This window comes from Acanthopagrus latus, chromosome 9 (genome assembly GCF_904848185.1).
Source record: "Acanthopagrus latus isolate v.2019 chromosome 9, fAcaLat1.1, whole genome shotgun sequence".
NCBI classification, from domain to species: Eukaryota; Metazoa; Chordata; class Actinopteri; order Spariformes; family Sparidae; genus Acanthopagrus; species Acanthopagrus latus.
The window spans coordinates 17,413,341-17,436,009 of record NC_051047.1 but is presented as its reverse complement, the minus strand read 5'-3'; the positions used below and the strand labels follow the sequence as shown (position 1 = coordinate 17,436,009).

The 22,669-nt window shown below is 42.7% G+C and overlaps 2 protein-coding genes across 4 annotated transcripts in view; both read left to right on the top strand.

The window, feature by feature from the left end:
• The first annotated feature begins 495 nt into the window (after positions 1-495).
• On the top strand, positions 496-16,348 carry trpm2 (transient receptor potential cation channel, subfamily M, member 2). Of its 2 annotated transcripts, XM_037110907.1 has the most exons (35): positions 496-606; positions 916-1,019; positions 1,644-1,717; positions 1,899-2,067; positions 2,156-2,336; positions 3,264-3,427; positions 3,551-3,731; positions 3,852-3,913; positions 4,002-4,202; positions 4,963-5,065; positions 5,974-6,095; positions 6,370-6,738; positions 7,193-7,330; positions 7,429-7,558; positions 7,663-7,808; positions 8,037-8,149; positions 8,935-9,033; positions 9,158-9,175; positions 9,289-9,514; positions 9,886-10,004; positions 10,086-10,218; positions 10,611-10,782; positions 10,894-11,074; positions 11,168-11,349; positions 11,622-11,754; positions 12,684-12,771; positions 13,004-13,088; positions 13,205-13,335; positions 13,468-13,532; positions 13,708-13,737; positions 13,836-13,922; positions 14,013-14,091; positions 14,201-14,302; positions 15,481-15,597; positions 15,687-16,348. In XM_037110907.1, the coding sequence occupies exons 1-35, from the start codon at positions 591-593 to the stop codon at positions 15,801-15,803; spliced, it is 4,437 nt and encodes a 1,478-aa protein (XP_036966802.1). In that variant the 5' UTR covers positions 496-590; the 3' UTR covers positions 15,804-16,348. The 2 variants fall into 2 exon arrangements, with proteins under 2 accessions (XP_036966802.1, XP_036966803.1); XM_037110908.1 differs by lacking the exon at positions 9,158-9,175 and having other exon boundaries at positions 7,196-7,330.
• Positions 16,349-17,610: 1,262 nt separating this feature from the next.
• The window catches only part of si:ch211-45c16.2 (mitogen-activated protein kinase kinase kinase 13), a 33,393-nt gene continuing 28,334 nt past the window's right edge, over positions 17,611-22,669 (top strand). For both annotated transcript variants that reach the window (XM_037110233.1, XM_037110232.1), the window contains exon 1: positions 17,611-17,704. The gene's annotated coding sequence lies outside the window, so the exon portion shown is untranslated. The remainder of the gene's footprint in view (positions 17,705-22,669) is intronic.

Sequence of the window (22,669 nt, the reverse complement as noted above, 5' to 3'; positions counted from 1 at the left end):
AGGGTTTTAATCAGGAATCAACAAGAACTTTTGTCTCCGAGTCTTCATCTGAGTTCAAACCTGGGCCTCTTTACTTCCTGCTGAACAAATCCAACACATTCATCCTGTTTCAATGACTGAACCATACCCAGACATGTATGTATCAGCTGCCGAGCCAACCAGAGCTCCAGTCAGTAACAAGATCCCTACAGTTGAATACTCTTGAGGGGTCACCTGGCAACAATTGCTGTAACGCCTAACGAAGGACATAAAATACACAGCACTTCCACACGCACCTGTGTTTTCTCCAGTCGGACACCAGGAAAGACTTCATGTTGTTGCTGTCGTTTATCTGCAAGAAAGCAGCAAGATGGGTAATGTAAACCCTGACAACTGATTCCAGCTGTCTTAATCAGTTTTTCTCTCTCTTCCAGGCGGAGTCAGACTCCTCACAGATTGGTTTGATGGTTTTTATCAGGACATCAGATGTTTGGAAGTTACAAGAGGAGGAGGTTAATTCTGTTTTGTAGAGGGTGGAGTTATTTCACAGTGTGGTTACTGCCTCTCTCTCTCTCACTCTGTCCAGTTGAGACCGAGAAGGACTGATTGCCATGAATGAATCAACGGGTTAGTGTGGACTTTCAATATGTGGTATTGTAGGTTTACTGTAGGTACTTAATTAAGATCAATTAGTTGGAGTTGATGGTTTCCTGCTCTTCCAGGGTCCTCAGTGGACAAAGTAAAGACAAAGCCGAACAGATCACATGAGAGCGAGATAGAGGCTGAAGTCTAAAGGCTAAAGTCTCTGCAGGTTTTATGGATTCGTTAATAGACATGATGCCTCTGCCTCTTGTCACTTCCTCCGCGAGGAGCTCAGGTTACTTCTTCCAAGCAGAGGCTTTTAACTGATGTTAATTTTTTTTCCCCCGACCTCAGAAATGCTGCAAAAATTTGAGAACAGGATCCAACCGCAGCAGATGATCGAGCAGCTCCAGGGGAAAAATCTTCAACTAAAACAAGCGGTTTCTTGTTTTAAAAAGGTGAGTGATTGCAATATTATTGATTGAGCAATTAGCAGATTGAAAGATCATTTGCTGCTAACTCAAACATTTGGTTTTGTCCATTTGCAACGAGAAATACTCTTCTCACTGTTAAAATAAATGCAAGTTAGAAAAAGACAAGATGAATCAGTTTGATTTGATTTGATTTGATTTGACTTCAAGATATTTGGAACGTTCCTGAGGAGGACATAGAGGCTGTTTAGTTTAAGTCAGATTGTTTTTATTCCTGTTTTTCCAATGAATACAGCATCAGCATGTAAGTAATCCAATCTCAGAGAAGCAGTTATCTATCGATCCAGATCGTGCTCCTAGCTGCTTTCTGTCCCGTTCGTTGGAAGCTTTAATCGGGTTTCAGCAGTCTGCTCAGCTCTGACATCACTGATGCAGTGCTGAGGGTGAGCCAGCACCCACAGCTCTGACTGCAGAGGCTGCTCTCTCCCTGTCATGCTGTCAGCTCTCAGCCGGAGGCAGATCTGTGCACCGTAGCCCCCCCATGTTGCCTCCAGGATGGGTGAAGCTGAGGGGGAGTCACGGCTGGTTCACACTCTGGCACTCAGCGCCGTCAGAGCCTCTAAGCACTTTCCTCTCTCGCCTTCTTTCCAGCGCTGCACGTTTGCCTCCTGGGTCTTAGAGAACATCAACAAGAAGGAGTGCTGCTTCTTTGAAAAAGGTGTCAGGTAGGATGAACTGCTCTTTGCAACTGCACCGATGAATGTGTGAACTGACCTTGTAGTCGATGCTGCTGCAGCACAGTGACTCAGAGATACTGTATCATCCACCCTGTGGTGTATTTATGTGAGAGGAGACATCCCCCCTATTCGCTGTGCTTACAAGTATTAGCTTTTGTTTCTCCACCAGAGCGGATGTATGCAAGTGTGGCTACTCTAAGACCGACCATGTGGATGAAGCCATCAAGCCGGAGGACTTCACAGGCGAGTCGTGGGACAGACACAGACACATCCGTGAAGTCCCCACCGATGCTTTTGGAGACATCAGCTTTGGTGGTTTGGGACAAAAGACTGGCCAGGTGAAACCATCCTTTCTCCCCACTGCTGTAACAATACAGGAGCTCTTGTACCCTCACACTTATCCTTGCCTTCGTGTCCACTCTCCAGTATGCGCGAGTGTCCACAGACACCAGCCCTGAAATCCTGTACCAGTTATTGACCGATCAGTGGAAACTTTCCCCTCCCAACCTGCTGATCTCAGTGACCGGAGGAGCCAAGAACTTCTACCTGAAGGCTCGTCTCAAGACGGTCTTCCACAGAGGTCTCATTAAAGTGGCGCAGACCACAGGTCAGTGTGTGTGATAAAACACATGTTTTACAGGAACACGTGCAGGTGTGTAGTTTGGGCGTCTCTTTTCTTGTTTGTGGTTAAACACTCTGCGCACCTCAAACATCCGTTCCCTCAGTGTTGGATCTCCTTAGCAAAATATGATAAACCTACAACAAAAATTGTTTATCTAAATAAAGCAATATAAGTTACATCTCCAATATACACTGTACATTACATTTGGCTCCGACAGGTCCTATGCATGCATTTAGCATAGAAATGAGCCGGCCTGTACAGAGCTTAGAGCCAGACCTTACTCCCGAACATTTGTGAGACCTGGAGTTCATGCAAGAGGGAGGGCTGTTAGTGTTGCATATGAAAGCAACAGTTTGATATTTTGATATATTTTGATATTTTTGCTTTCACGCTTTCCTACAGAGAGTTAGATGAGGAGATGACACCACGCTCACATTTGTCCCAACAGTGCAGCCAGCAGCCCGTTCGCTTAGTTTAGCATGAAGACCTGAAGCAAGCGGACTGACAACACAGTCTGCCTACCAGCAGCTCTAATATTATTATCATTATATATTATATTATATTGTTTTTTGTAATCTATGCAAGAATAGAGAGTGTAAGAAAGACAAGTTGAGGTTTAAGAGCGGGGTTGTGTGTTGGAACTGTGTCTCAGCTGGGAGCAGTGATTTCCTTCTGCAACCAGCAGAGAATTGACATTTAAGAAAATGTGACATCTGAAAATGTCTAACTATTGCTTTAGTGTCCATGTTTTTAGAGTAACATGCTCAGCAATCATATTTGTTGGTTTTGACATATTTCTTGCCATACGTTTTTGTACAATAGCTGACTGTGGATGTAGAATTTGGCCAACAATATGTAGACATATGGTTTATGCACAGTATTGAATTGGGACATATGCTGTGTGGTAAACAGGTGCGTGGATCATCACCGGTGGCACACAGACTGGTGTGATGAAGCACGTCGGGCGGGCTGTGAGGGACTACGCCCTGAGCAGCTCCACGCAGGGTCAGATCGTGGCCATCGGAGTGGCAACGTGGGGAGTAATTCACAACAGGGATGCTCTGGTGCAGCCAGAGGTTGGATAAACACATTTACACATGTGGCTTGTTTCTGTCTTGTGGTAAGATTAATCACCTGCGAGCTTACAGTCATCTTCTGCCTCTCCCCCTCCTCCTCCTCCTCCTCCTCCTTCTCTGCAGGGTTGTTTCCCAGCCCATTATGTGATGGACATTGAGGGCCAAGGCCGACTCTCCTGCCTCGATAACAACCACACCCACTTCCTGCTGGTGGACGATGGGACTCAGGGACAGTATGGAGTGGAGATCGAGCTGCGGAGCCGTCTGGAGAAGTGCATCGCTGGGAAGCGTCTTGGAAACAAAGGTTAAAAATAGCTGAGGCGGTGCCTTTAAGAGCAGCATGCCATCACAGAAAACATCTCAAATCTGATTCTGTTTATCTGGCCCCGGCTTTAATATTGATTCTTTATCGTCTAACCCCCAGAGAGCGGCGTGACCATCCCTGTGGTGTGTGTGGTTTTGGATGGAGGACCAGGCACTCTAAATGTGAGTCATCAGTTTATCTCGCTCTCTCTCTCTCTCTCTCTGTCTCTGGGCTTCATGTTGCCTGACTGTCCCGTGTGTCTCCTCTCAGACCATCTATAACGCCATGCTGAACAGTACACCATGTGTGATCTTGGAGGGCTCTGGGAGAATAGCAGACGTGATCGCTCAGGTGGCAGGGCTGCCACCGGGCCGGATCACCATCGCCCTCATCCACCAGTTAATGAAAAAGTTCTTTGGCAAAGAGTATGAAAGGTTCCCCGACCTCAGGATCATAGAATGGACCAAGAAGGTACGTGGACATACTGACGGCCTCAACAACAGAAGTTCAAACTCTTTCTTACAAACATGACTGGTGGATTCATCATTTCCAGCTCAACTCAATAAGTCTTGCAACTCCCAACAAACTTTTAAACTTACTTTTGTTGATCTAGAACAAAGAGAGATTCAGCAGCTACATGTCTTATTTGTTGCCTCACCGAAAACACACTTCAGTGAACTATTTTTGTAATAGAAGTGAAAGTTTCCAAACAAGTCGCAGATGTTGATATGGTTTTAAATTCAGAAGCAGTGAACATTTATTAAAAACGTTTCTGCACGTGATCAGACGAACTTTGGCCCACCTGATAATGCAGCAAAAATGTAAAAATGAATCAAACTTTTTAAATTTTTTTGCTTACCCTGCACTTATTGCACTTTTTCTGTGAGATACAATGTTTTGCATCCATCCAAACAATAGCAATACATTTAAATGAGGGCTTGCATCTGACCCAGGGCCACCACTTAGGTTCAGCTTTGGCCCTCGAAGGGAAAAAAGTTTTGACACCCCCGCTCTATACTTTAGAAAATAGCTCTGTTAAACAAATTATTGGAATATGCGTGTCACTTGCATATTGATATATTTATATATTTCATTATGGGTGATTTTGTGAGGCACTCTGTAGTTAAACATGTCTTTGATGGTTGTAGTTTCATCTTTCACATGTTTCTGATTTTTGTGTTTTTGTTCTGTGAAACACTGTAATGCATGTTTCGTCTGCTCTCTGTGGCAGATTCAGGACATCATCAGGATGTCTCAGCTGCTGACAGTCTTCACAATAAGCGATGACGAGCAAGGCGATGTGGATGTAGCTATCCTCCAAGCGCTGCTCAAAGGTAAGGATTCGGTACCTGACTGGACTAACTGGAGGTGAACAAGACGATGGAGAGGCTTTGAGCCAAACCAGCCAAAAATATATTGCCTCTCAGTAAACTAAGTGACTGGACTTTGGTATCAAATGTACGCACGTCAGAAAGACAGCAGTGATACTCTTGCAGATATCTTAATCGTAACGATTATTTTCTTGACAGAGAAACATTGATAGCCGCACTTAAATATTCCTCCTCATGCGAGAGACAGATGAAACCCATTTAGAGCAGGCTTAATGCATTTTCTTAGTAAACTGAGCCGCACTGGACGTATGGTTTTGATCGTGATGATTCATCATTATAGCTAAACCGCTTTGCCCATAGTTTCCATCGCTAAGTTCCAGTAATGGAGTGATGAAAATGCGTTTCCGGCTCCATCGTTGAGGACAGCTACTGTCTCTGCAGCCACAACATTCAGAGTGGAGTAAAGTCTTACTGTCTGCTGCTTGATCGTGCAGCGTAGTTGTTCAAATAACACTTTATGGTCACTTTCACAACCTCTGATCCAAGGGTATGTAATGGTGCAGAAACAATGAGTTTGATTATAAGAAAATGAAAAGCAGATTTAATGATTGATTAATCGCTGAGTGTAGCCATCAGTAGTGTTCTCTATTTTGCTCAGCTAATGTGGTCATTATGTAAAGCAGTGTAAATAGGCACAAAAAGTATTATCAATTATTATTAAACTATTTAATTGATTCAGTTGTGTCATTTTACAGTAAAAAAAACAGCTTGTTTGAGGAGAGTAGTTGATCTGTTGGAAGACTGTCTCGTAACAGAGTCACCTCTCCAGCAGCCAATAAATCTTTTGACTCAGTCTAAACAGAATTGGTAAAGAGTCACATAAATTGTGTCGCTCTAAATTCTCCGCTCAGCCTCGAGGACCAGCGAGTCACTGGGAATGGACTGCTGGAAGAGGCAGCTGGAGCTGGCTATCGCCTGGAACCGAGTGGACATAGCTGAGACTGAGATCTTCACTGAGGAGAGCCACTGGAAGGTGAGTGATCGTAATGTTTTTCCTCAAAGTCCTGTCAGATCACAACAAAATGTTTGAAAGGTGCACATGTGTACAATTCTAGTAAACCACCATGGGCCTCAAAACATGAAACATTGCATCACAAAACTTTACTGGAGCGATGGATAAGAGAGGGTAGTTCAGCGATGTCCAAACAAAAGAGCACCTGATGTAAATGAGCCAGCAGTCACGCTGCTGAAACACAAGCTGTCATCTTTCTCACTGTGTCCTGTTCTGCTGGCTTCTTCCCATCCAGTCCAGTGACCTCCACTGGGCCATGTTCTCAGCCCTGGTTGGCAACAAACCTCAGTTTGTGCGTCTGCTGCTGGAGAACGGTGTGAATCTGAGGGATTTCCTGCAGGACGAGGAGACTCTGTGCGAGCTCTACAAGCAGATGCCCGGCTGCTTCTTTCTCGGCAAGCTGGCCAAGCGGGTCCAAAATTCAAGCCACTTCAGGAGGCGGGTGATCGGCATCAGATCCCGAAATCACTCGGATCAATCGATCACCATGACTCACGTGTCTGGCGAGGTGCGCCACCTGCTGGGCAGTTTCACCCAGCCCCTCTACCCTCCATCCACCACTATAAACCAGTTCAACATGTCTATGGAGGATTCATCTTCATCAGTGAGTCTGTTTCAGCATGTTACAACACCTAAACTGGCAACTATTGATAATTGATTGATAATTGATTGGACATTGCAACCATTTTGAAAGCAAAAATGTCAAACATCTGTTGGTTGCAGCTAATTTGAATCATGATGTCATGTAATTTACTAGTTTTTATTCTGGGAGCTGGAGGTTTTATTACCCTGTGTGACTTTCTATCATTTAAAAACTTACTATATTACTTGACCTGCAGGCCAAAAGGGGGTATTGGATTCAGAATTTTCCCACCAAAACTGCTGCGAGGGCATTACGATCTTCACTTGATTGAGATAAAATTTACAGGAAGAATATTTACCAGCTCCCTCAAATATCCAAGTTGGCGTCTTGTCACCAGTTTTAAGGGAGGGAGGGGTGTCTTGAGAGGATTTTGTGTTGGATTAGATATTTCTGAAATCCTTTACTTTTCCTCTAGCAGTCTAAAAGTCAGGCAGGATCCCAGGCTGCACTCAGGGAGATCATTGTTGAAGCACCGAGGGACCCGGGCAGAGACCTTTTCCTTTGGGCCATTGTGCAGAACAATAAGGATCTGGCTGAAATTGCCTGGGAGCAGGTGATCAAAACACCCCTAACAAAGAAAGTTTGAAAGCACTGGTTTGTGTGTTGTATGTCTACGTGACTGGCCATCTTTGTGTATCTTTACGCTCACAGTGCAGAGACTGCATGTCTGCCGCCCTGGCCGCCAGTAAGATCCTGAGGAAGCTGGCCGGTGAAGGAAGTGATGCAGACGAGGCCGAGGAAATGAAAGAGCTCGCCAATCACTACGAGAAACACGCCATCGGTATAACACCGCAGATGTAATGTGTGGGTTTATAGATGTAAAATAAAGGGATTTTACAAGGTAAGCATTTGACTTTACTGTGTGTGTGTGTGTGTGTGTGTCAGGTGTCTTCAGTCAGTGCCACAACAGTGATGAAGACCGGGCTCGGAAGTTGTTGGTTCATGCGTCACCGTATTGGGGGAGGACGACGTGCCTGAGGCTGGCGCTGGAGGCCGATGATAAAAGCTTTGTAGCTCAGTCAGGAGTTCAGGTAGACAGAAACCTTCAGATTTATCTTCAGGGGGGATTTCTTTTAACACGTTGGGAGGTTAGTGGTAAGTCTGTGTGGACGCTGACAGCACAAACAAACTGTTCTGCCTTTAATAGAAAAACTGATCAGTGAATCTAACCTGAGGAATGAGACTTTTCATTTTGACACACAGATATGAGTGTATAAGATTTCAAGGTGACCCGGTCTGATAACATGTCCGTCTTTAAGGCTCTTCTGACGCAGATCTGGTGCGGTGAGCTCTCAGTGGACAACCCTGTGTGGAGAGTGATGGTCTGCATGGTTTTCTTCCCACTCATCTACACCAGATTTCTGGTTTACAGGTGAGTTTAATCAGCCTGTCAGATGTCACTGCCTTTAGTAATCTCTTATAACAATCGAGCTGTAATAGAACTATGAATGATATGAGGGGCGGGTCACAATGACGGGTGTAGAATCAGAGCTTAATCAAATTAATATGTTGCTGACTTGTAGTGATTTGGCTGCTTTAAAGGAGGTCAGACAGACTTCATACACAGAGTTCCCAAAAATATATTCCAGTATATAAAATATTTTGCTTTCTAAAGACACACGACAAAGTATTTTTTCTTAGTGCAACAAAGACAATACGTCAAGACGATTGATGTGAGATTAGACAAACTTCACTTGTACCTAAATATGACCACACTGAATCATCTCATCTGTCACACAGTTTAACAAAATTAGGATACTGTGACCTGGTCTGACCAAGGTTATATAAATTAAGTGAAAGTAAACCAACAACATAAACTGGGTGTGAAAAAAACATCCAGTTAACTGAGATAAAATGAAAAACAAGACTTAAAAAAACTAACTAAAATTGGTAATGTGCACTCACAAAACTAACTAGAATAAGATACAAATTTGAAAGAAATGTTTTTAGGTTTAGTTTTTGCATCTGTACTCTCGAAAATGCACCCATTTATTTGTAGACACCACCTGGTGGCAGCAAGACCTCTATCATTTTTTTCCCTCCAAATCATAAAGACTCAACAACCTTTGTCATTTTCCTACTTGACTCGAGTTTACAATAATGTTTCATCTTTTTGAGAGTCTTTTTTAAAAACAAATAAATTATGATTCTCCCTAGACGAGATGAAGTCATCCAGAGAGAAACTGCGAAGAACGAGGAGATCAAGACGGTGGAGAAAGTGACTGGAAGCACGATGCGAACAAACTCTCGCAGCCTGTAAGTTGACAGTCGTGTCTTTTTACACTGACAGCATGTGAAGAACCTTGAGAGACTGTGTGAGAGTTCACAGACGCCTTAATGTTTAAACAGTTTTTGTTATTTTTTTTTTTTAATTTTTCAGTTCGGACGTCATTTGCAGGTCAGTTGTCGGAAAGCAAGAAATCAGAGTCCCAAAATGTCACCTGAGAAAAATAAGTAGTTAGACGTGGACAATGACGTCCTCTCTGACAACAGCGACCTTTCTGTCCACAGTGACCTCGCCAGCCTGAGGCGCCTGAAGCCTCTGAGGAGCTGGTCCAAACTGGTGAGCTTGTACAGCTCTCCGCAGGTCAAGTTTTACTGGAACATCGTGTCTTACTTCGCCTTCCTCTTCCTGTTCGCGGTGGTGCTGATGATCGACTTCCAGGACCTGCCCTCTCCTTGGGAGCTGCTGCTTTATATCTGGCTGCTCTCTCTGGTGTGCGAGGAGGTCAGACAGGTGAGAGAGTGCATCTGGGACACAGACGTTGCTGTAAATATTGAAGAATAGACGATGTGCTTTTCATCCGTGCTTTGCTGACGTTTGACAAATACAGCCTTCCAATCAGACCTGTGGCCTTCTGCTGAACGTCACTGCTCTTGTCTCGTGTCCTGCTTCCTGTCAATGTTGAGCTGTCCTAAGAAATAAAGCCCTGAAAAGGTTAAAAAAAAAAAAAAAAAAAGTAACTGAGACGCAAGAGACAAGCAAAAGAGTTGAGCTTTCACCCTAAAAACCACAAAAAGAATAGGAGCCTCAACATCCAGACTATTCCTTAATTCTAGATATTCTCTTCCCAAATTGCCAATTTTAATTTCTCTTCATCGCCTCAGCTGTTTCATGATCCTGATGGCTTCGGGTTTCGTAAGAAATCCAAGATGTACATCAACGACCTGTGGAATATTTTAGACGTTCTGTCCATCATCCTCTTTATCATTGGCTTTGCATTTAGGTGAGTTCCCCCTCCTCCCTGACAATACTTTGGAAGTGCTCCCTGCATTATTTATGTATCTCCAAGTTTTCTCCACTTCAGGCTGACGACTGTGCTCTTCTATGCGGGTAAAGTCCTCCTCTGCATCGACTTTGTGGTCTTCTGCCTCCGTCTCATGGCCATCTTCACTATCAGCAAAACCCTGGGACCCAAAATCATCATCGTGAAGAGGATGGTGAGAGGGCTACATCCAAATATAGCTGCAAATAATGCTGCCCTGATGTAATGTGGGAGCAACAGCGGAGCACCAAATGCTACGCTCCAAAACACCTTTTATCTGACGCAGAAAGAGGCCTCTGCCTCACTGGGTCTCCATCTGGTGTTAGATAAAAGGTGTTTTTGAACAAACTGCTGCAGCTGGTCTGCTTGTTACATTTATTACGTTCATGACCTTTTAGAGAGCTTATTATAGCTTTTGTAGATGCTAACGCTGGAACAAGAGAGCAACCTCTTGGGCTGAAGTGCAAAACATATCATCAAGTGTTTGTTGATGTGATGCTTGGACTGGTAAATCCAGTCCCTATTAAAGTTGTGACATACAGATGCATCCACATTTTTGTCTTCCAGATGATGGACATGTTCTTCTTCATGTTCCTGCTGAGTATCTGGGTGGTGGCGTACGGAGTGGCCAAACAAGGCATCCTCATCCACAACGACAATCGGCTGGACTGGATCCTCCGCGGGGCAGTTTATGAGCCGTACCTCATCATATTTGGGGATTTTCCTCAAAATATTGAATGTGAGTGAAGATGAAAAATGTTATATATTGTTCTGTGCGGTTTAAAAAAATGTCTTAATGATCATTTTCGTGTATATTTATCTCTATGGAAACCTTCTTCGCCCGCCACAGATTCCGGATTTGACCTGAACTCCTGCAGCATGAACGGCACCGATCCTCTGAAGCCAAAGTGTCCCGTGCTGAACGAAAGCCAAACCCCAGCCTTCCCTGAGTGGCTCACCATCATCATGCTCTGTGTTTACCTGCTCTTTGCCAACATACTGCTGCTCAACCTGCTCATAGCCATCTTCAAGTGAGTTTTTCTCCTCCATACCTTTGTGTCGGAAGAGAGTCCTGAGCTCAGATCTTTGAGCTCTCTTTGTCTCTCTTTGTTCCTCCTGCCCAGCTTTACGTTCCAGGAAGTTCAGGACAACACAGACAGAATCTGGAAGTTTCAAAGATACGAGCTGATTAAGGAGTACCACAGCCGCCCCGCTGCGCCTCCTCCTTTCATCATCCTCAGCCATCTTTACATCTTCATCAGGAACGTGGTGCTGTGCAGGCCCCCCGTCGTCTGCAAAGAGTTCAGTAAGTATTCAGCTTCATGGTTATATGCAGCATGAGTCTTAGATTCATCACTCTATTAGACATATAAAGATGTTACACTTCAGTGTTGAGACATTTTAAAATGACAAGACTTTTGTGATATATTTGTTGATAAATCCACAAGTTAATCCAACATTCTCATTTGGTCACCGCTCACTACAGCTTCCAGGTAAATGCGAGACGATGCATGAGAGCGTGAGGAGGAGAGTGACAGAATGTAATAGCATAGCATAGCATGTGACCCTGTTTTTCAGAGAACGAGCTCCTTGAGAGTGAGGAGGAGGAGCTGTTGTCGTGGGAGGCCTTGATGAAGGACAGATACCTGCAGTCCACTCAGCAGGAGCAGAGCCAGAGCATGGAGCGACGCATCCTGGACACGGCCCAGAAGTAAAACCCCACAGGAGGGAAACCCAGTACATCCTCCTGGGTCCTGCTGTCTATTGTTTTGTGGGACTCATCATCACACTTTTCCCATCAATCAATGAGTTAAATGAGAGGATGGATGCCACTTTTATGTCTTGTCCGTTAAATACGAAGCGAGAGCAAGGAGAAGCTTAAAATAGCTTAGCACCAAGACTTAAACAGAGGTGACATCCCAGTTTCCTCACTTTAACTGAAAGTCGGTTTGGTCCACCATCTTGTAGTTCATCTCAGAGCTCTTACTTCTGATGATGGACGTCCCTTCACGTGACTCTTAAAAGGACGTGTCATTTCTTACCCTGTTGTCTCCTCGTATCATGGGTAGGGAGGAAATTATCCTGGTGATAGAAACATGGATACAAACCTAAGAGACTTGGGATGTGCCCAGATATTTTGTTACCTTTGGTCACAGCCAGTCTAGCTGTTTCCCTCTGCATCTGGTGTGTGTACTAAGCTAAGCTAATTGACTGGAAGCTGTAATTTAGTATTTAATGGACAGACACAACTCACAAACTTTTACATTTTTTTGCCTTTAAGCAACAATACAGTCTGACTTTATTTTTAAAGATTTGATGAAGCTGAAATGCTCTGAGTATAGATCATACAACACTGGTGTACTGTGTAATACATGAACAAATGAACTTTTATTATCAACAGTTTGAAGAAATTTGACCAAAGGTTGAGACATCTTTGCGTCGTAAAGTCTGCTGATAGAGGCACTGCACGGCTAACTGAGCTAACTGGCTAATGAGAGCTAAAATAGCAGCATTTGGTGGGGTCTCTTGTGATGCGCTGCCCCCAGGTGGACATTTCTTACATACTGCACCCTTTAATTATTCTGTGAGTGACTTTCAAGTAAATTCAGGCCCTCACACTCTGCCTGTTTGTTTCCTGAGGGTCACCACCATAGGCGATCGGCTGGAGAGGGAAGAGGAGAAGAGCTCTGATGCCATGTTGAAAAGACTGGCTCGACTAGAGGAGCAGGTTGTGACCTGATTTTTTTTTATTTTTTTTGGTTATTGCTAATGTTGCACCTCTGTCTGTAACATCTCACATCATACGTCATAGAGCGTGGCACGATGCAGAGAATAGATGACGCACGTCTTGACGCACCAACGTGTTTTTGCTGAACTTTATTTCCAGACGTCCCCGATATAAAAATCTGTCATCTTAGTTGTCATCAGTATTTGACCCACTTTTATTTTGTCTCGCTCAGGTCGGCCAGTCAGCCAGAGCCCTGCAGTGGATTATGGACAGTCTGAAATCTCAGGGTTTTGCAGCAAACGAACCACAGTCACTGAGTCAGCAACCATCTTCTTCATTCGTTCACATATTTTTGTCATCATTTTGCAAATATTTCAAACGTCACTTCTCCCCCTTGTTTGCCTTCACTTCTACTCATCATTAACAACAACAGACGAGTCCCCTGACACGTACGTCGGTACATCAGAGAAAGAAGACGGGTTCCACGTGAACGCCCGGCAGTTTCATTACCCAGGCAGCAAAGTCACGCGCTTCCCGGTGCCTGACGAGAAGGTGCCATGGGAGGTACTTCACACACACTGAATCACCAGCTGCTGGTCCTCGGAGCGTCACAGCATGCTGTTTGGGTTTAATGAGTCCAGATTTTCCAGGTTTTCATCTCATCTCATCTTTTTTTTTTTTTTTTTTTTTTTTAAGGTCGGCTTCAGCTCATACATGCCAATTTATTTCGCCTCTGAAGACAGTGAAGACCATGTAGATGGGTATGTTTTTACCAAGAGAAGATCACACGGAATGTTTGGTTCATAAAAGGCTTGTGTGTGAATATATTTGCGGTCCTTGTGGGTGTTTGTGTCAAGACAACAAAAGATTTTTTTCAAATCTAATGATGTAATGCATCTGTATCTCTTTCATTTGATGGATTCTTTCTCACTGCAGATCCGAATTAGCGGCCTTAGATAATTACAGGTATGATATTGGATCCACGAGGCATCAATGTCACTTTCAGTAACAAGAGATGTTTGTGAGATGTCTGTATGTCTGATGTGTGTCTCATCTGTCATCAGAAACCCACAGGGGAGGACGGGCATCAGAGGACGAGGCACGCTGAGCCGCCTCGGTCCAAATCTGCACGTAGACCTTGTGCTTACACGGTGGGTCGTCTCATGTCCTCTCATAGCTTTCAAAAACCAGCATGGATAGATAGCATGGCATGATCTAATACTTTGAAAATTGGTTCACAGCTGGCGAGACAGTGAGCGATCTGTTTTGGAGTACCTGGCTGTTTTGGGAGAGACCCAGGGACTGTTGGCTTTACCTGCCGTGAGTCCGACTGCTCAGTCACTTTAGGCTTCTTTTCTTTTTTTAAAATTGACATTTTGAATGGTTCAAATTAGATATATGGTTCTGTTGTGATTGTGAAACTCTCCAGGGACCCGTCCAAACTACTGACGTCCTGCCAGTGACTCTTAAGAGGACCATGGGAAAGACGCTGTATGAAAAGCTAAATGAAAAAGTATCAGACGGAATAAAGGTAGGTCTGGTCCACAAGTTGGCTATCTCCTGGTTTTTATATTTAATCACCTTAACGACATGTTAGTAGAGGGACAAGAACAACAAAGAATTGCGTTTGATTATTAATTGAAACCCTGAGACAGTAATTAGGAGCCATGACAGAAAAAGTTTGATTGTCCCCAAGAAATTCAACCTTCAAGCGTGATGTTCATTTTCTTTTCCAAGGATTGGTAAAGTGTGATCTCCCCTGCTTTGCCTCTGACTCCTACTCACTGCCTTACTGTTGACAGGTTTAGGCTTGAGGAGTGTTGACAGGTCAGGGTCAGGGAAAGAACAAGCCAATCAGATGTCAATTAGGGTTGGTCATTTCTTCGCCATCCTAAGTAAAAACATATGGCAAGTGGCCAGTGACACAACAAGTAGCCCTTTGCTTCATTGCTTGAGAGGTCTTGTGGACCTGATTTGTAGGTTGGGACTGATTGATTGGATTGGGAAAAATAGTTAGCAGGGTTAATGGAAACCAAATTGTGTTTGTATAACAGGTATCTGTATTATTTTGACAACTCTTATTGAGATAAATATCGTGGACTGAGGCAAGAAGACCTCCTCTAGAAACCTCAGACTTCAGTCATCATATATCACAAGGGTAACACTTCATTCCTCCAGATACATTTGGGTATTTTCACTTTCTTCTTCAGCACAAATTCAGCTTTATGTCTGACTTCTTATTTTTTCAGTTTGATAATGTATGGGGAACCCAGAACAATCACACCAGCACCTCAGAAATGTGCAAATCTGTAGTAATAATCACTCACAGTGTTATTAAATGACAGTTCTGGGTTATAAAGAATATTGTTTTTGTCAGACACAACTTAAGAAGAGATTATTTACATGTTAACTAACTCATTTTGTCTGTTTACTTTTATTTCTACCTGTAAATCAAGTTTTAAAATGTGTTTCCAAAACATTTTTATGGTGTGCAGACGTAAATGTGTCTGTGAACTTGTCTCTACATTTTATAATGTGAGTAAAGTTATTTTCCTATAAACACATGTTCATCAATGAATAAAGTATTTTTCCTGTACATAATATAAAATATTCTCATGATTGTTTCCCTCTTCTTGACTCTGACTATTCAGGATAGTTTGAACATCGACCCTCGTTGGTTTTTACTCACAGTTGCCGACACTGTTTCAGGTGTTCGAGGGTTATGTGGACGACTGCAGGAACACAGATAACGCCTGGGTGGAAACCACCGTCTTAAACATTCACCTGGACAGAACGAGCCCGCTGATGGTCGATATCAGCAACATGGTGAGAACATTATTACTCTCTATTCTATTTTGTATTCCTCCTGCAGTGAACACTGAATCACTTATTGATTCGCGACATCTCCCTCTCAGGCGGTGAGCGCCTACGGCTCCCTTCTGTGGCAGGAGGTGAGCGGCAGAGCCCGACTCAGCTCAAGCCAGAGAGAGTCTCTGCGGCAGGTTGCCGAACTGCACAACAGGAAGTTCTGATTGTTCACACGCCGCTCCAGCTGTAAATGTGCCTCTCTGTCGGCAGGTTTTCTGCTGTCTTTTTGTTAAGGGCTGATTGATTATGTTACACTGAAAGCACTTGTAAAAAAAAAGACACTTTAAAGCCTAATTGTTATGCTGCTGTGGATTATTTCTGAATGTTTAGCCCACACATTGTGCGACGTGTTCACTGATCACTGATACTCCAAATATGGTGGCACTTTGAGGTAATTGTACTTCTAAAGAGTATTCCCATGTTATACTACTTCAGTCAGTATTCACTTTTACATACACATGTAAATCATTGTCTCACTGAATATAAAATAATGCAGTTACAGATGCCAAACACTAGAGAGTAGTTGACAGAGCTGATACAGATGATGCATCAATAATAATGCTATCATATGACTCTGCTTACAGTTTATATTATATAAACTCCTAAAAAAGGGAATGTGCTGCAAATAATGACTTTATTTTTCATACAGTTTGCTGCAAATACCTTTACTTGAGTATAATAATAAATGCAGGATTTTTTTTTACTTGCAGTGGAGTGTTTTTTACTTTATAGTTGACCACTGCTGCTTTTATTTAAAGTAGTTCTTCCGTCCCTCACATACTTTTAAAGAATGGATTTCCCTGTATTTATTTCACATGTGATCTTTGATTATCGATGACTTGGCCTTAATCATTATTAAAAAAAGATTGACCCAAACTGAATTGTCCTGACTGCTTGTGATGTGTCATAGAAAAGCTCTCTCACAGTGAACTCAGTGTGTGTGTGTGTGTGTTGTCTGTTTTAATTCTCCTGGGTGTTTTTGTCCACCTGCCAACCATGCAGCCTCCCAGCAGTTTCGGAGCAGCCTCTGAGGGCGCTCATTGGCTCAGACGGTGGTGGCCAGACAGCGCAGTATCGGTTTCCCTCCCTCCTCATACCGTTTATGTTCATTCAGATCAATCAGTTACTCCTTTTCTATGATGACAATCATGCTCTTAATCTGAAAATAAACAGAGCGGTTTGAGCACGTATGGCCGGAAGAAGTGAAATTAAAGATTCTGCGTGCAATTACGATGATTAAAATCTGTATACCCAAAGTGTCTGTGTATTATTATTATTATCATTGTCGTAGTTGTTGTTGTTGCTATTATTTGTCCTGTGAGTCCCGACGGCGCAGCGTCATTGAAAATAAACGGGAGCTATTTTTAACCACAGCGTCGGAGAGAGGAGAAAAACGAAGAGCTCCCACCCCGATCACATTTTATGAGACCACAAACAGCGCCACAAAGCACAGCTTGCTAGACATTAGCCAAGTTTTTCCACACTGTGATATTTCTGCTTTTACCTAAGTAGAAGACACGAGTACTTCTTCCACCACTGCTTCACACTGCACACTTGGTTAACAGTGAAAATCATGCAACTTATTAATGTAATAAATAGATATAATAATGTCCAATGTAATGAAATATAGTAAACAATTACATACATACATGCACATAAATGTATAATTTACTTTTATGTGTACCTTTAATCTTGGTGTACATTTAATATCAGATACATTAGGACTTTTACTCACGTATCATTCGTATCGGTGAGTTTCACTTTGACCACATAAATATTAAAAAAAACAAATATCTTTGCTTTTACTCATGTATGACTTTTGGTTTACGCTTCTTCATATCGGACATTTTGGTCTCCTGCTGGATCCATCTGTCCAGTAGACGATCTTTGAGGCGCGTCTACGCCGAGCCACTTACAGGTGTACCAGAGTGTCCGGAAGTGACGTAGGACGCTCACAAGACTCCGCTGTCGGATTGGATGATAAATACATGGACCGAGAGGACAGAGAGGGGGAGAGAAAGAGGCAGCAGTTGGACATCTCTGAGGGACCCAACGGCTCTTAACGGTAATATTCTCCATTTTATACGACTTATGTCGACTGACGAGGCTTTGTAGTGACATAAAAAGCCTCCATGTTGCTTCAGTTCGATGATAAACGGAGTGTTTTTGACCGCGGGATGAGTTGGGATGTGCTGACTCGGCTAGCTGTCAGTTGAGCTCCCGGTCCGGGAGCATTAACACGACAACGATGGACCGTGACGCGACGGTTCGGACTGTTTATGAATGAATTTACAGCCTCAGCTCGACACCCAGTGTACCCCAGAGTCCACAGAATAACACTGTGTGATTAGTTTAAATCACTGTAATCACTGTGGGTTGGACAAGCTGATGTAAAGTGGACCCTGCGCATACAAGTATTAAAAAAAGGTTGAAGCTATTATTCGCCTTCATTATGTAACCTGTGTACAATCTGGGTGAATACTGAAGTCTTTGGATCTAGCTTAAACCAGGAGAAGGAAGGAAATTATAGGCTGCTCTGCCCTGCTGTTGCAGGAAAAGGAGGCTAAATTATAGTGGGTGGTGGAGAAATGTTTGTTTTTGAGTTAGATTGTAGTTTTGTGCAGTATTTCTGACTACGTGGCTCAAACAAAACTGTGAGAAAATGATCCTGGCAGGCATAGTTTGGCTCTGATTTATGAGTATGTGGTCTTAATGAGGGTGTTATTATGTTATTGAACTGTTTTCTTAGTTACACCTGGTTTAAACAAACGCAGTCTGATACTGCATCCCTGCAGTACGATTTCCTTAAAGTGACACAATGTTCACTTTTTGTTTTTGAACAGTTGAATCTTAAAATGTATGGTGATTTATGAGTTTGTGGTGCTGATGTTTCTAATATTTTGCCCACTCCACATATATCCTGATCAGAGGAGACTAGATATAAGACACTTGTAAGCATAATGCATCAAAATTCTGCAGCATCACAAGTCAGAATTTGAACACAGTCATTGTTTTGTGGTGTCAAGTCTTGCTTTATGAAGTGCTGAGTCCGATCCAAGTCTTAAACAAGTGTGTATGCACCCTTAAATAAATGCAATGCCATTACATATTTATGGATACAGTAATAGATTATGATATAATACTGGAACAATTTGTAGTGATTACCTGCATTTAAAAGCAAAATGATCAGGCATGCCTTGTTACTGATGTTACTCCTGTTATACTGTTATTTGCATTATTTTCACATGTAACACATCAAACACATCAGTTTAATCTTTCCCGGCTTACAGAGGCAATGAAGTCATTAAAAATCGAAGTCATTGGTGGGGTTGTGGTGGGATACTGATTTCAAAGTATACCTGATATAATAACTAACAGTAATGATACCACCTACATTTGGTTGTACACACAGATCAGACAGGAGCTGTGATTTTTCTGGCGGCTGAGGTGGAGGACGGGTTATGTAGCTCATGGGTATTTTAATGTGAAATGAAAATTATTTGCCATGTGATATGTCATGAAAAAGTTGCCATATCCACGAAAATGATAACAAATCACAAGACAGTATACCAATGGCATTTACATCAGCCCCCTCAGTTCCTGCTGAGTTTTTCACGACCTGGCTCTAAATGACCGCAAAATCCAGTACCGGTCCACGGCCAGGTGGTTGGGAACTCCTGATGTATGATATTGAATTACTCTTACTGGTGTTATTAATAAGTAATTCAAGTTTATGTAAGGTTTGATATAATTCAAGTCATGATATATAGTAGGGCGGGGTATCACCAGGTAGCTTGAGATACAATACTATCCCGATATTTTTCCCACAGTAATGATAATATCACGATACAGTGATTCTGCGATAATCGATATATTGCACGAAATTTCATCCACGATACATCACGATATCTGTGTCATTGAAGAAATTCTGAATTTATTGACTGCACTGAATCCATTTCACAGGAATTACAAAACATTGTCAATCAATTTCACATGACTGACAGCCAAGTAAAACGAACCTTACATATGTTATTTTATACGTACACGTCTTACTACATGACCTTGATCATTTATGCAGACCTTGATATGGTCTGTTGTGCTCACATTGTTTTTCATTATTATTTTGGTAGTGTGGTATTTATTCATTTTTAAAGACTTTTTGAGGCATAGACACCTTTATTTTGACAGTGGACAGATCAGAAAGGGGAGAGAGATGGGGGGAGAGACATGCAGTACAGGTCCTCTTGCCGGATTTGAACCAGGTTCTGCTACGTTCGTGGCATGTGCACTAACTACTCGACTACCTGCGTTTTATTTTATTTATTAAGAATAAATGATAAAATTGTTCCAGTGTCTGAATATTCCACATAATTCAAAGATCATTGCTGAGTTGCTCACTTTGACATTAAAGTATTCATGACACTCTAGTACAAACCTCGTCTGACAAACTGAAGTCTTCTAATAAACAACCAAAACGTTTAACCAGCACCTCTCCCAAAACACTTTCAGCAAAAAACTGAGCATTGAAAGCTTTATGCAAATCGGATTTATTGCAAGACTGTTGTATTACACTGCACTGCTTTTGGTGATCTGTGTCTAATTAGCTGGTGATTGTGTGTTAATGTTCAGAGAGGCGAGGTGATGAGTGCTCTCTGCCAGATGTGGGACTGATATCACATCAGCCTGCGTGCTCACTATGAGCTCTCAGTGGCCATCTGACACAAATCAGAGACAATCGTTCATCCGTCTTTCATGAAGACTCCATGTCACAACAGCCTTATGGTTCGGCTGCTTTTCACTTCTGTCCCACGTACTCTTGACAGTCAGTCAGTCAGCCGTGGAGAGCGTTGCACATGTGAGCGGCGGATGCTGTGCGCTGTCATGGCAGCAGCATTGTGTTCCAGCCTCATTGTGCTGAGCGGGACATTTCCAGTAAGTGTCCACGTGTGTCACTAATGGCTCCACTCCTCTTGTAACTGCTGCGGTGTGTGCGGTGCAGTTACAGGTCATGCTCTGCACCAATCAGCCAAATGTGGTCCCCCACTAACAGCGTGTTGAAGCCTACACCTCTCAGGTGTTCTTCTTAACTATGGCACAAAGACACCGAACACCAGGCTTACAGCAAATGTGAGCAGTGACACATGTGGACCTGTTTTATGTGGTCTTTTTTAAACAAGGAGTGCTTTGACATTGAACTCGAGATCTGCCTCCAACAAAGAATGAGCAGAATGTTTTGCATTTCAACAATATAGATCAGTGAACGGATGACATGAAACTACAACAGAAACATTACAAAGAGGCGTGAAGTGCTGGATTTTCCACCCCTACGTTATAGTAGCAGCAAATATGAGATGAGTGTCGCTTAAAGAGCGAGGCTGGCAGTATTCTATGTAGTGGCAGACAGTTAGTCAGCATGATATTTTTGAACAGATATTGTATCGTATCATTTTCATTTTGTTTGTCCCGAAAGTTTCAAATCATTAATACTTTTGAAATCCTAAACTAGCAATGGTTTTGTTGATTTATTAATCGAGCAAAAACAGCTCCAGCTTCTCGAATGTAGGTATTTGCTGCATTCTATTCTGTTCTGTTTTCATCCGTATGTGTTTGTTTGTTAGTTGGATTGTCAGCAGGACTACACAAAAACTTCTGAATGGATTTCCTGAAATTTGGATGGAGGATGGGTCACAGCCCAGAATAAACCCCTAGACGTTTTGTGCGGATCCATAAAAAAAGGGACAGATGCAGGGATTCTCCATTGTTGTCCAAGAACTATTAGATGAATGAATGAATGAGTCACACTGTCACAATGGATGACATGCTTCTTTTCTTAACCAAAAAGTCTAGTTTATGTTAGTATTAATCCACCACTGTGAAAAGTCCCCAGCAAATGCCCCATTGCTTTCATTTTGGTTTCATCAAAACTACAGATGGCAGCTGATTTGGAAAATAGAAATGAAACTGTATATTTTTGTTGCAATGTTAATTCTTGACCTTGGAAGCAGTAGTCGACAACAGAGTCTCATCACAAAGTCCACTTGCATTCTTGAGCTCGACATCATATCACTTGACTTCCATCAGCAGATAACCATGTCTTTTCTTTTCCAATGACTTTATGGACTTTCTCACTCATGCTGGAGTAAAATATTAACGTATTTTTGACCTAAAGATTTAGTGTCATAGGATAGGGAAGTGTGTTGAAAGACCTGAAAATACTTTTTTTATGGGATTTGTTGACAACAAGAACAATATGCGGTGTCACTCACCTTATCCTTTAAGTGGTTGAACACTCAAATCCCCTCTTGAAGAAGAAGTGGGTCACCCCGTTGTGTGTCCAGGTGTCATGACTACCTGCACATCTGAGTTAAATATTGTGTGCCACGTCGAGCAGAGTGTCAGGGGAGACATAGGAAGCGAGAGAAGGGGGTGAGGTGGGGGCGGTCCTGATGCTGGCATACAGACAGGAAGCTGCATTTATGTAATTGACATGTGAAGCAACAGCGGCAGCAGCATAGCCTTGCAGCTGGTCTGATCTCTCTAATCCTGACCCCGGAGACTTAGCTTGTTTGTTTTCGGTCTCATTTATGTAGCGGTGGCTCCAGTCAGTGCCGTGTCCCATCAGGCTTAATGAATAAGCTCATCTTCGTGTTTCATAAGCTCAAACATGTAAAGTTTATATGTGTGGTGTGCTGTCTTTGACGAAGATCCATTACAGCTGTGAGGTGTTGTGACATCTGTAATGTGGGAAAAAGCACAGTGAAAAGGTTTTTAGACATCACATACTCCTCAGATGGTTCCATTTCCTGTATTTGGAAGTCATTCTTCCAACTTCGGTTCCATTTAGTTGAGATAGATAGTTCCAGGGCTCTGGTGTTGTCCGTGCTCACTCACTGACATGGCTTAAAAAAAGATAAATGTTTTCATGCATACATCTGTGTAGGCTAATATCCGCGAACCAATCAGTCAGACTGTAGAGATACACCACAAAATGTACCAGGCACTTGAATTTTCACTGCAATATGTTTCACAC

Coding starts and splice junctions, on each gene's coding strand:
- trpm2 (XM_037110907.1), top strand. Junction 7,331..7,428: donor CTGAAATTGCCTGGGAGCAG/GTGATCAAAACA, acceptor TTACGCTCACAG/TGCAGAGACTGCATGTCTGC. Junction 14,092..14,200: donor GACTGTTGGCTTTACCTGCC/GTGAGTCCGACT, acceptor GAAACTCTCCAG/GGACCCGTCCAAACTACTGA.